The sequence below is a fragment of the Microcebus murinus genome, chromosome 29 (assembly GCF_040939455.1).
Source record: "Microcebus murinus isolate Inina chromosome 29, M.murinus_Inina_mat1.0, whole genome shotgun sequence".
Taxonomy (NCBI): domain Eukaryota; kingdom Metazoa; phylum Chordata; class Mammalia; order Primates; family Cheirogaleidae; genus Microcebus; species Microcebus murinus.
Genome location: NC_134132.1, coordinates 7,712,787 through 7,727,543, shown reverse-complemented (window position 1 = coordinate 7,727,543; position 14,757 = coordinate 7,712,787). Strand labels below are relative to the sequence as shown.

The following is a 14,757-nucleotide window of genomic DNA, read 5'->3' as shown; positions in this document are numbered from 1 at the left end:
TCCGTTTATGAAATAACTTTGGCAGTAATGGCAAGAGCATTTGGATGAAAGTGTATTTGTGATCTTCCAGCTGGAAGATCAGAGCAGAGATTCTAAAGCAAAAGGCACAGAGTGGCATGGCAGATAGTGGCTGCCTGGATAAAAACAGAGGAGAGTTGGGAATCCATGCTGAGCTCAAGGGGAAATGCAAACGAGACGGTCCTTTCAGAATATCCCCACGCTGCCCAATAGCAGTCTGAGGGATTATTAATGCCATCTGCTGGATATACTTGGGATTTAAAAATGGAATCTATATAGATAATACTCTAATGTCTCCTTATACGGTGGCTTCAGTTCTTCTAGTGAGAAAAACAACAGGCTAAAGAAAACAGCATTGAAAATGAAGCCAAGGTCATGTACATGTTTATTATACCTGAAGAAGCCTGGAGCTGTGTTCATCACTACATTTCTGATAGTATTTAATTTCTCTCTCTTTTGTTTTTCCTTAGTAGAACTCTATAGTTTGGCCATATATAACACTCAGGCAACTGGGTGTAGCTTGTAGTATAAATAAATGGATCTCTTGTTAAAAATCTATCATACTGTATAAACTTTATACACTACTCCCATTGTATACTTTATTGGTGAGAACATAGTAGTTTTGTTTATTTTGTCTTGTTTTGTTTAGTTATAATGGGAGAAAAATTAAAAGGAAAGAAGAACAAATATCACTATTTGCTTCAAACTATTCCATATGCATTTGGGTCTTATATAAAATATACTAAGCCAGTTGTCATGTTCTCTGTAGGATTGTGAGATCATAATTTAAAAACTTCCAAAATTCCTTGTGGTGTGACGTTCCAATAAATTTTGGGGACTTTTAGAAATGTGCAACTAAATGAACATTGATTCTAGTACATTTCCAAAATGTACTAATCCCAAGAGATTTGAGTTGGGGAAAATGGTTTCCATGGTCAAATCCATTTAGAATATGCTATCTTCTCCTAAAGATCCATAAGGCACATAAATTAAAATGCAAGGAGTTGCTATTTAATAAGAGTTTACCATGTGCCATTATCTCATTGAATTCTCCTTATGATTTTGTTATGTGGGCACTGTCATTATCCCTATTGACAAATAAGGAAACCGAAGTATACAGAGTTGGTAATTTTGGCAGAATCGCCTTAAGAAAATGAAAGGATTGATTCTGACTTTATAGGTCATGCTCACAAGTCCGGAGCACTATATCCCACATTATTAATATATGAAATAATATTATATGTTAATATGACTTTTATGATAATTATATTCTATACTGATGTTAATTTGCTAAAAGCTTTGAGGAGTAATACAATAATGACATCTGTTTAACTTTGCTTAACATAACATTTCTAAATCTATTTGGGTATGGGACACTCACTAGTTTTAGTGGAAGTCGTGTCCCACAGATACAGTTCCAGAAATGCTGATATAAGCTGTAGCATTGCTATAGATGAGGAGCCAGGAGGAAAGTAACTCCTTTATATTTCTCTGGCCACTTCTTCCAGAATAACTGTTGGTGTCCTTTCCCTAGGCAAGCCACTTGCTGGTTTCCACCTGACAATTTGGAATGGATAGAAATAGGGAAGTAAATACCTGGTACCTTTGTTGCTGCAGGTGCACAGAGCACTGGAACTCTTTGCATACATGTGTAATATTTAGTACGTCCTGCAAAGGGAACAAGCTTAATTTAGTTAAGCCACAAGGTTGAGTGAAAAACAGCATGTTGCTGTTATTGTTTAGTCAATTAAATTGTCCTCTTCACTCTGAGGAGCTGTTCCACATTTATTACCAGTGAGATACACACTCCAGCAGTGTTATTGAAGTCCTTGCTTTGGATTGTCTTATATTTAGCACATCTAAAGATTTGAGAATGAATGATGGAAGACACAGTGATAAATTGTAGCGCTTTTCTAAAGATTCAGAAGTTCTAAAGTTCCTGCCAGTGACAGATGGTCTGTCCTTACTCATCGCTTGTCTTCCTGACAGGACTTGATTTTCTTTTTCCTTTTTTGCTCAATCCCATTACAGTAAGCCTAGCTTCTTGGGAGGTGGAATAGTTTCATTTGTTATAATTATGTGATTATGTATGGAAGAGGCATCAACTCTGTATGAACATGTACTATGCTCTTTTTACATTGTTAATGTACACTTGTATTATCATAAAAGAGAATTATGGGGTAAGAGGAAGAGAAGAAACAGATTACCAAGGGGAATCCATAATTCCATTCCTCCTGTCATCTTGATAACCAAATATACTAGAATCCCATTGGATAGGTTTTATTTCTTACTGACCTGCTACTTTATTTTGATAGCCCAAGCATAATATGACCCTTTAGATAGTGTTTCTTATTCATTATGGTAATAAATATTATTTTAATACCTTTAATATTTCATAACAAGCTAAAACTGTCTAATTTTTTTATTTAAAAAGTACCAGTGCTTACTAACTTGTAAAATATTTATAAGAGTCTACACAGTGAGACCAAGCAACTATAACAAAAAAGTGCTTGGATATGATATAGGTTCCAACTGGAAAAGAAAAGTTAAATTTCAATCAAATTGCTTAATTTCTTTCATAGATTTAAAATACGTTTACTGCTAAAGTAAGTGATGTTCTACTTACATAAGGAAGGTAGGAAAAGAAAATAATTTTCCTGTGGAAATAAATATAAAGGCTTTAAAAATTCTAGCATTTCTTAAAATAATTTCTAAAATTCAGAAGTAATTCAGTCTTTCAAGTTAGTAATGCCACTAGTTTCATACAGCATTGCATAAGCCCAAGTGTTATCAAGTGAAATAGCATTAATATTACTAAGAAATATAAAAATAATTAAGGTGAACCGATTCAGGATTTATAGTAGTTAGTTGTCTTTTGTTATATATACAAGGAGCTCAGAATTTCTTTTTATGTAGATATGTCTCTCCTAAGAATGTTCACTGTATATTAGCTCAATTTGATATGTGAGAAGCATAAACAACATTATCACTTTTTTCTCTTATCTTTTTTTTTAATTCTACATCTACTGCAAGTTTTAACCTCTCTGAAAATATACATGTATGTGTGTGTATGTGTGTGTGTGTGTGTGTGTATCTTACTACCATACCTACACTAGTCATTTAAGTGAAAGAACTCAAAGCCTGCTGGGTTTCCAAGGTTTAGGTTATTGACCTCCCAGTGATCTTTTTATGCCTCTTACTAAATTCTCTTTCCATTTCTGATATCAGTTACCTTTTTAATCAGTGGCTTTTTAACATTGCTCACTTTCAGTAACATTCAATTACAAGAAATCAGAGAACTCATGCCAGCTCATTGGTTATGCATGAAGATGTTAACCTAGACCTGAGGAAATTATAGCCCTCTTTTAGTGGACATTTTCTCAGATAATAAATGGAAGCATTAACTTCCCTAATACAACATTACAACCCAAACTCTGCAAACTTCTGTAAAACATGATGTCACAGTAATACATAGATTTTAGTTATGTGTATTGCATATAGTTTGGTATATTATTAAAAAGACGAGACGTGCCTATCTTTTCATTCTTAAGTACTTGCTAGTATCATTTGTTTTCCTTCTCCATAGAAAAATGTGTTTGTTAAAAAAAAATCCTAAATATTTGATATTTATGAAAAGGCCAACAAATATTGCATGATTTTGAATTAAGATTGGGAAAAGGTGCATAGCTGAGATTAATAAAAATATTTACCATTAAATAAGATGGGCTACTCAACAAATAAACCTAAAACGTAATGTCCCAATATGACAGAGGTTTATTTCATGTCAGCCCAATACCACAGCAGGAAGTAGGGGAGAGGGATCTACTGCTTGTACTAGAGATATTGTGGCTCCTAGGCTCCTCTGGTTGTGACATCACTATTGCAGTAAACTGGAAGAAACAAAGAGCAGACACAAGCACACAAGAGATTTCATGGTTCAGGTTTGGAAGTGGCGTACATCACTTCTGCTCACATTCTACTGGCTAGAACTCACTCACATGGCCTTGTCGTTCTACCCTACAATGAAGGATGGGAAATGTGGCCTTATTGAATGTCCTGGTAGAAGGAGAAATAGATATTGGTGATCAACTTTCTACCACATGAATCCTAAATTTTGCTTAAAAATTGAGGTGAATTCAAGCAATTATGCTATTAATATTGTCTAATTTCTCTGTGGTATCCATTCACTTGTCCTTAGGGAAGAGTGTTTTTAATTTTATTTAGTAATCTAAAACATTGTAGAGATGACTGGGGGCTAATAATTTTAGAATAGTCAGTCTCACAGAGACCCCATAGGAGACCTGAAACCTTGAAAACCCATTAAAGATTTCAATAGACCTTTTCATTGAAATGCACATTGAGACGTAGGGATGAATTTCAGCTTAATCATACTGAGGGTTCACAGATACCTGGTGCCCACCTGTGGTAAAGAGCCCCCAAAGTAGAACATGAAGATAAGATAAACGGTTCATTTATTTATCTGTAGAAATTGCTAATATTTTTTTGCTTGTAACAAATGTATACTACTAAAAGATCTTGTATTTTAATACTCATGAATAAAACCAAAGACAGGAAAAAGAGTTATTTCTCTGCTGACCTAAGCAAAGGAGAGTAGTGCAATGAGTAGAACCATGGCCTCAGATGAGACATTTGCCTTTCTTCTTTACTGAAACACAGAATCAAGCCCTGTGCCTCAATACCATGTCATCTATTTGCTTGAAAGTTTATTTCAACGCAAGGAGTGTGAGAGATGAGTAAATTTTATATTCTCAACAAATTACCTATATATTACCATTGTAACTCTTACCTTCTACTTAGTTCATAAATGCTGTTGCCCAAGATAACTTCTAACTTTACAATTTCTACAGGTAATGCAGAGTGCTCATAGATTAAATTGTGTTTAATTTGGTCACATGGTATAGATTGTCTAAATGAGGACAATTTAAAGTAAATTAAGTCATCACTCTACTACTACTATTGCTTCAGAAGTACTTTCAATCAATACCGCCAATATCTTGATGTTAACTTCTTTTTTCTTTGAATTCTTCCTATTACCATAGTTTATTTGTGGTTTTTTTCCCCATGTGCAACATACTTCTCTTTACTTTGTTCATAAACCTACCTTCTTTGTTGTGAGCCTCTAATTTGTGGTCTTTTAAATTCTAGTGGAGTTCCCACTTATTTTCTAACATTTTTCATTATTGGTGATTTGTCCCTAAGATGATTGAAGAAAAATACTCAGAAAATTAGAAAAAAGGGTTACCATTACCAGTATAAATATTTTTTTTTTTTTTAGCTAAAACCAAAAACTGCCATGGATCATATTTTCTACATTAAGTTTCACCTATAAGTTGAGCATGTATATATTATAAAAAAATGATAATAATTATAAACCTTAAAAATAGGTAACATATCCTCAATTCTCTGATAATGCATTATCTACACACCTCAGTAAAGTCATAGGGACCAAGGTGATGTACACTAGAATAGTATGAAATTTATACAAAATGTAAAGAATAAATATTCTGCAAATAATTATATACTTTGAGAAAACATTGAATTACATAACAAATATATTTCCAATTATATTTCTTGTGATTCAACACACCTTTTAATAGGCATTTGTCAGTAGGACAGAGTAACCAGCAGAATGCAATTCACACTTTATAACAACTTCTTGCTAGTTATTAGAAAGCATCTTCATTTGAAATCCAGTCTCTGAGTATTATTGCTAAAAATAACAGAATAATCCCTTACAAAACAGTCTCACCTATTATATGCCTATGGCACGAATCATAAGAACATGTCTTGGAATATGCATGGTAAGATTTGATAGAATGGAAACCTCAATACAAAATCTACCCCTACTCCTCACTCACATGCATACACACACACACACACACACACACACACACACACACACACACACACACCCCTGAGGCTTACTTTTTCGGCTTAAGCCAAGAATCATTTAGAATAAATATGTCCAGAATTAGTCAGCCAAGATTGTTACCCATATATTGTTTGCTCTTTGTTTTACATAAATATTATTTCTTTTTATCTTGTGAGCCATCTAAAAGCTACTAAATTTTCCTGCCCATACGTTAATGCTAATATGTTGTTTATTGCTTTTAGTATTTTACATTCAAATAAGTTCAGAATTAGATCTCCTTAGAATATACATAACAAAGATTTTCAAGAGAACATAGGGCAGTTTACTTACTCAAGACAGTAGCAAACATATACACAGGGAAATACCAGAAAATAAGAATATTATCTTAGAGATAGGTCATAGAGAGCTATATACTTAGATATTTATCAGGGAGATAATAGAAAGTCATCCAAGTTTATTTGTAATAGGGATGTGATTTGAGATTTGAACTCTCGGTCTAATCACTAAACAGTATTACTTGTATGTTTTTTTCCTATTGAAACCTATGGTTTTCTAGGCTGTTGTTGAATTACGTTTTCAAATTTAATTAGGAGGTCTACAATGCATCTACATGTCAAATACAAATGCTTCTACAGTGTTTTACTAATAATATTCCATCTTCAATTGAATGATAAAGATCTTTCTAACATGTGCTTCATTTTTTGCCATTTGCAAAGTATGTCCATTGAGTTTGGTTTGTTTTGCATGATTAATTTTGACTGATAACTGGTTTATTTTCTATTCTAGGTTGTGGAGACTAATTTGGTTGCTTTTGACTGTCACTGGATCATTATAAATGAGGTAAAGCCAACTAAACCTTATTGTCAACTCTTTGATCTGTTTTCATACATATTGTCACAGCGTTTCCGATGGCCTCAAATTTTTAAGAGGAAACAGAACATGAAGTAAACTTTCAGCTTACTGAGTGAATGCTGTTAAATAAAACAGAATACGAAGTTTTTAAAAGGTATAAAGGGCTTCATATGAATAAAATACATGGAGAAAGTCTTCCCCACTGAGTATCTTTTCGCTTTTTCTGTTTGGCACATACTGCCTTCTTAGGGAGATCATCTTTATAAAAAGTATGCTTCCTTTTTGTAAGCAAAGCGAATTCCTCTCAGTGGAGTGCTTGTGTTCCATTTATATTTTAATGTTGTTTCTAGAACTTTTATATCCGCCCCCCTTCCATGAGGATTAAATAGTTCAGTATATGAATATGAATAAACAGAGAACAGATTTTTCCCGTTTCATAAAGAAGTACAACTGTTTTAAGATCCACAGACTTGTCAAATTCTATGTGAAAGTCTTGATTTTTGCAAAGAATACATAAGGTTAAAAATATATTACAGCCCCAGAGGCCTGTGAAATAAGTAGTTCTATTAGCCCCTCTAGTCAGAAACAGAAAGGACAATGAGCAGATCAGTTTTGGACAAATAATATGATCATACGGATTTGTCCTCAACAAGACATAGTATTCAATCATACCCATTATTTATGCATAAAGACAACGCATTATTTACCTATGATACTAAATATGGAAGTATAGAATAATAAGATTTGTTTTATGGACAAAATAGTATTTTGGGTAAGAATTTTGGTTTTGCAGTCAGCAAGATAGGTTCAATCTGACTATAAAATTTGTCAGCTTTGTTACCATGGAAATAATCTTTCTGTGCCTGAGTTCATTAGTTTGTATAATAACATTTACTTTACAAGTTCATAATACAAGTTAAGTGAGATATTATCTAATGCTCTTAACACAATGCTTGCCGAATGATATTCAGTCAATGGTACTGCAAAAATGATATCACATTAAAGTTCACAGATCACTTTTTCATACATTATTTTTTGAATACTACACATTCTTCTATGAAGTACTGAGGAAATGAGATACACAGAGGGTAAATGATTTGCCTCTCCTTACACAGAAAAGTAAAAATAATTGTCAGTTTCAAATTGTTTCTCCTACACCACACTTCACTGATGGAATGGTTCTTTTTAGCTCAGTGTAAAGACACTGGAAACATCTTAAAAATCTGTTTTTGGTCTGCCGAACCTGAGGTTTATATGATTTGTCACTGTAGTTCTCCTGTCAAATTAAGATATGTTTTTCTGAGATTCCCATGGGCAAAGTGTATATGTGAGATCAGCTTTTCAGTGAATTTTTGATACCTTCTAATTTTTCTAATACTTCTTAATTTTCCATCTAGAATGACTAAACATCAGGATAGAGGGAAGGACAAAGGAAAGGGAACTTAGCAAACCTTCATGATAACTTTCCAAATTAAATATTTTTCTGCAAGGAAACTAAGTTTCGAAGAATTTAAACAATTCACCAAATATTATACAATTATTAAGGTGATAATGGGATTAAAAGTCAGTCCTTTTCATTGTAAAGCTTTGGTTGGTTTTGTTTTATTTTTTGATAATTATCCCTTAGGGTTTATATTTTTGAAATCTCCACTACCTTAGTTGTAATTTTATGGTAGCCATTTATCCCACTACCTTTGTCTTTGGTTTAATTATTTTCTAGATTACTTTTTTTAAAAATAAAGAATCCTCCTAATCCCTTGTTTTTATCTCACATCTAAGTTCTGATGGAGAATATGCCACACAGATTTCTTGTTGGAAAGCAATCTGGAGTCATTTTACTTGTTCATGTCAGTAGAGCTGACTAGAAAAATAAGGTGACTTCTTGCCTCTTTAGAAACATAGATTAACCAAAACACTTACAATCAGTAAGTAGAAATGGCCATTTCCTTCTGCTTTTGGATAAGATTTCAGAAGGAACCCCCGAATTAAAACTTTTTTCGTATCCAATTTAGTTTCTCCAACTATACCTGAATCCTAAAAGTACGAACCCAAGTAGAGATACCCAGAACACCATGGCCATTTATCCACTGTTTAAAAGTCAATATGCTCTGTGGAAGAAATTGCTCCTTCATATTATATAGGTGTAGCCTGAAAGACTAGCATGTAATTTTGTTAGTGACAAATAGCGTGGAAAGAATAATTTTATTTCATAAAATATTAGGCGGCAAAATATTGTCCTTAAATGGATTCGCTATAATTTGGGCCACTATTTTACAAGATAAAACACCTGCATAAACAAAGCAATCTAACTGGTAAACAAAGCAATCTAACTGGTAAACATTTATAGAAGATGATATAGAAGACCTCAATAATTGTCTCATTTTTCAGACTTGGGTTTTCTGCTGTAAATTGTCCTATCACTTCACCTTCACATCACTGAAACCCTTATCTCTTTAGTCCTTGAGAAAAGGTGTAATTTCTTTGGGGCAGGACAATATTGCTTAGCTTCTGAAAATTACAGTGTCCCCAACCCATACCATTTACAATGGTTATTACTTTTACCTAAACTAGGCTAAAACTCAGAGAATGAGCGTGGTTTTTTTTTCCTCTAAAAAAGACCCATCATCAGCCAGTATATCCGAGGTCACCACTCTTGCTTTTGCATAATTCCATTTAGTCACCTTATTCTGTCTGAAATATACCCCAGGAAACTTGATTCTCATTCTTTTCTTACACATTTTTCATTTACATGCTTGCCTAAACAAATTTATAATGGGTAAATCATAATTTATCCTAGTTTTATGTAAAAGAGGCAACACGAATTTCTCAAATTTGCTAAGGAGCTAATAAACTCTAAATGTAACAACAACAGCAAAAAATTCAACAACATGCAAATGCCCATTTTGACTGAAAATGGAAAACACGAATCTGTCTAGTTTTGTTTGTATAGCTATTATTTTGTTGCTAATTTTAAAATGAGTTGCAAACATTTATTTAATCTTATTGCACCAATAGTTTTTTAGAGAGGGACTATAAATCAAAGTTGGCATAGTGCATCATGATACAAATTGATACAGAAACTTGAAAACAATATATTTTTTTCATTTGTGTTAAGTGTACTATAATAATGAGAGGCTCTACTAGCTCATATGGTGCAATCAATCATATGTTAGTACTTGGTAATGGTATTTATCTTCTCCCTGCAATCAGTGGATCCAGCTGAGAATAGCCTTTCCATATAAGTATTGTCATCCCTTCAGGGCCCTGAAGCAGATGGGCTAGCACTTTATTTAAGTTTTACAAAAGTTAGATAGGAAGATGTACTCTGTTTAGAGCTGCAAGAAGCCTAATGCTTTATGCACCCTTCCATTCTCAGATAATATGGAATCTGACCTTTGGTGTCCTGAGGGGCTTTTAGTTACTTCTTACTTAAATACTCTAAGACATTATTCTGTTAATCATTACTGAGTATTGCACTTAAGGAGGAAGTTGTTGGTTTGGGAGTTTTTGTTGTTGTTGTTTTGAGATTAATAAAGTCTTAATGGATGTTTTTCAATTTTTTTTCTAATTTAGTGATGAATTGAACTGCTCACTACTAACCTGTCAACCAGAAAGTTACCATTCTGTTTCTCTTCCTGTTGGTATATAGCCTACAGATGGTTTTGTTCCATTTTTCAACATGATGTTGGCATAACTGCCTCACATTAATGTTAAACTTTATGGATGTATCAAAGGGTCATCTTTGATAAAGTATGAAGAATAAAAACAAATTAGAAAAAAAAACACACATAATCTTTTCATCTATGCCAGGTAATAGACTGATTAATCTCATTACTAAATTGATTATTCAGAATTGTTTAACACTTTTAAAGCATTCCAGTGTATAAAATTAAAATTTCAGGTATAAATCTTTAGAAGATGGTTTGGTAAAATCTTGCCATTAATTTATTTATTATATTTTTTATTTGTCAACATTTATTGAATACTTACTATGAGCCAGGAACTTTGTTAGATACTAAGAGGTAAAAAAAAAAAAAAAAAAAAAAAAAAAATGGAAAAGAGGGTAAAATGATGGAATAAAGGTGAAATAGGAAACTATTTCTTTGAATTTTTTCAGTCTAAATTGGCATCTGATGTAATGGATTTTGAGAGTCTTTTCTTCCCCCAAATTTTATTAATTTAAACCTAAAGCTAATATACTACAAGGATTCAGCAATGATTTGTTCTAGAAAGTGGCCGTTTCTAGATAGGGTTGTATATCCAGCAGATACTGTAACTTTTCTTTTTCTTTCTTAGGTCTTACATAGTTCAGGATTATTGAAACAAAAGGAATAAGAATATTTTGTTGAACAAATTGACTAGTTTCTTAACAATTTTTAATTATTCAGGTAAATTATTTTGGAAGAAACAGACTTTATGCTTTGCTTCTAAAGAAGTAAAAAAGAAAATTCAGGTACACTAAAATATATTTACTTGTTTTTCCTTACAATATCAATTCTACTTTTATAAATATACTCAATCAAATAAAGAATACTAGAAGGAAAAATAGGACAGATAGTTTTATAATTCAGATTCTTTAAGTTCTTCAAAGCTCGGTAATTCTGTATTTCTTTATAGACATTAGCATATTTGGTAGTACTGGGGACTCAGGAGAAAGAGGGCTTGTTTTGTAAGCTAGTTCTTCACATAAGTAATTTTAAAAATCTGACATTATTTTAAAAATTCATAGCATCAGAAAATACAGATCCTAATAGATTGTATAAGTTTCACATTTTAATATAGAAGCTTACGTATTAATTTTCTTCTATTTAAAAGGATCTCTTTATAGATTAAGTGATCACTTCCATGTTTATATAGCATTGCATCTGCCGCTCTTCAAATGCATCTTTTGAAATGCAGGAGTAAAGTTCTGCAAATGTAATATAGCTGCATAATCAAGTTTTCATATCGCTATCAAACTTTTTGAGATCAAGTGTCAAAACTAAAATTATAAGTGAATTTTTAGAGACAGTTTCATTCAGAATGGCATATTCTTTTCTCCCAGAAAATAACTTTCCTTTCTCTTCCCAAAACAATAATAGGAAAATTATACTCAATCCAAATTGACATTTCTTCAGATACACTTTAGTTGCTTAGGTACCTGAGAACATCAACTTTTGGAACCTCGAAAAATTAACTATCCCTTTTTATGGGTTTGAAAATCATCCTCTCAAAGGCCTTTCTCATAATAGATTGCTTTGTCATTCCTATAGAATCATCAGGAAATTATATGCTGAAATAATGTATACTTATAGTTTTAATTTCTATCATTCATAAATATTAATCTAAAGAATTCTTTTAAGGAAATATGGGCTTCTTGTATAATTCCTTCAGAGAGCATTTCTTTTGATAACATTCATATATTCATCCTATGAATAGAATATTTTGAATAAAAAGCTTGGAATCACCCTGGTTCTTTATTTGTAAAATGAGAATAAACGGTATCTGATTCAGAATATTGTCTGTTAGCAGAAAATGAGATAATAGCTAAAGTAGTTAGTGTTTTGCCTAACATATAGTAGGCAATTATTAAATGTAAATATATATTCCACTGTGGTGATTTATAGTTCATCATGGTTGGTATAGATAGAGATGATGTTTGATAAAATGTTGATAAATTTTAGTATTGCTGAAGAAAAATGGACCACATATATAATAAAATTTAATTAATATTATGAGAAACTGGTAAAATCTTCCATTTCCTTTTAAATGAAAATTTCTGTCTGCACAGTATAAAATTTTTAAAATATGGAAAGACATTGATTAGCAATATTAATATTAATTAACTTTAAAAGGTGTCTGGTTAAAGTTAGAGCTTAAAATGGAGTTGACAGGACACTGTTTAATTCTTTGTGAGTAGATGACAGAGAATTAAAAAGCGACCTGTCTTTGCCAGACAGAGTTTTTGGTGACCAGGGAAATGACACAGACTAAAGGAAAAAGACTGCATTTTAAACGGAGAAAAACCATTTTTTATGGTACATTAAGAATTGATTAATCACCCAGAAATCTAGGATATTACACTGGATCTAGCTGATAGCAGATATTATTTTATTTTCAGAAAGTCTCTATTTCATAATGATAAAAAAAAAGATAATTTGTAAATCTAACATACACTACAAAGAAGAAAAATACTCTTAGTCCAGTAAGAAAGAAAGAAAATTTATACCTGTGAATTACCTTTTTCTCTTTTACCTTTCTGTAATAATGCCTTGGATCAAAACTAAGAAATTTATCTTGCACCAAATCTTTTGTTTCTGTTGCTTTAAGAACCTATTCAAACCAATAGCATGTTAATCTCACAGGCTTCATTAATTTAAAAGGTTACAAAGGGACACCATTAAGCACAAACAGCTTTAGTAATGATTACCTCAAAACTGAAATTATTTTGGTTACTTTTATTCTAATTCCATTCGAACAGATGTATGTTATAAAAATATTATTTCATCCTTATTACTTCTACACCCATGACTAAATCTAAGTCTGGAGTTAGGAGATGGAGGAAGAAGGAAGTAGCAATTACAATTTTTTGAGTTTGGCAAATAATCATATGCAAAACTAAATTCATTTATATAAAAAGCATTAGGTTTCTTCCTTCACTCATCCTGATTCAGACTATATTAAAAAACAGAATTTTTCATCTTTATGTAGACCACAATTGTCAAGACCACAATTGTATAATTGTGGTCTACATTTGTCTAAAAGCAAGTACTTCGTTTAATCTATTTGTTTACCAAGAAAAACATGAGTTAACACTAATAGTTCTAATAAATAATTACAAAAAGTCTTAGAAAATAATATCGCCTCTTGTTCTTTTTATTTTAATCATTTAAAAGCCTCATTTCATTGCTAAGAAAAATATATATTACACTTACATTGCATCTATCTTCCTAGGTACTCAAAGTAATAGATACTTGAAATCCATTAATGAATAATAAAGTATAGTAGCAACTTCTTTTGTGACTTTTTTAATGTTTTGATCACACCTATATTTTTCTAAAGTGTTCAACATAATAGCTTATAAACTTACTAATAAACCATATTTATGTCAAGTGTTCCATTTAAAGTTGTTTAGGCACTAATATATGTCATTTAAAGCTGTGGGTTCCAGCCCCCCCCCACCCCACATCTGCCCTGTGTGTGTATGTGTGTATGTGGCAGGTTCCTAACAGGCCACACAGCAGGAGGTGAGTGGCAGGGAAGTTTGATCTGTATTTACAGGCACTCCCCATAGGTCCATCACTGTCTGAGCTCTACATCCTTTCAGATCAGTGGTGGTATTAGATTCTGCATTATGGTGAGTTGTATAATTATTTCATTACATATTACAATGTAATGATAATAGAAATAAAGTGCACAATAAATGTACTGCGCTTGAATCATCCTGAAATCATCCCCTCCACCCGTGGTCCATGGAAAATTTGTCTTCCATGAAACTCATCCCTGGGACCAAAAAATTTGGGGACCATTGATTTAAAGCACAGTCAAGAACTACAAATGAGTTGATCATTTTAAAGAAAATGTGTTGTTTTTATTCAGATGTGGGCTAAACATTAAGCCAATGTATTACAGTAACAGAATCCCTAACACATTCAGGTAACAACTCATAAATGGTTTTGTGTTTTTGTTACTATATTATTTCTAATTCTTCCAATTCTTATCTTATCTTATAGGAAATAAATGATGTGGACGTACAGGAACTTGTAAGAAGGTCAATTGGAAGGTTAACGATTATTCGGCAGACATTTCCAGTCCCCCAGAATATAAGTCAGCGATGTTTCCGTGGCAACCATCGAATATCTTCAACACTGTGTGATCCAAAGGATCCATTTGCTCAGAACATGGAGGTATATTCTAAATGCTAGTATATTTCTCCCAGGGTGCTTTGTTGGGCGATTACAAGAAGAGCTTTTTGAGTTGTATTGGACTCAGAATTATATGTATTATCATTTCTG

General features: G+C 32.3%; 1 protein-coding gene across 2 annotated transcripts in view; it reads left to right on the top strand.

Moving 5' to 3' along the window:
- The window catches only part of GRID2 (glutamate ionotropic receptor delta type subunit 2), a 1,185,302-nt gene that overhangs the window by 711,017 nt on the left and 459,528 nt on the right, over positions 1-14,757 (top strand). For both annotated transcript variants that reach the window (XM_012774075.3, XM_012774073.2), the window contains exons 5-6: positions 6,698-6,751; positions 14,476-14,649. In XM_012774075.3, coding sequence (XP_012629529.2) covers positions 6,698-6,751; positions 14,476-14,649 — 228 coding nt within the window. The remainder of the gene's footprint in view (positions 1-6,697; positions 6,752-14,475; positions 14,650-14,757) is intronic.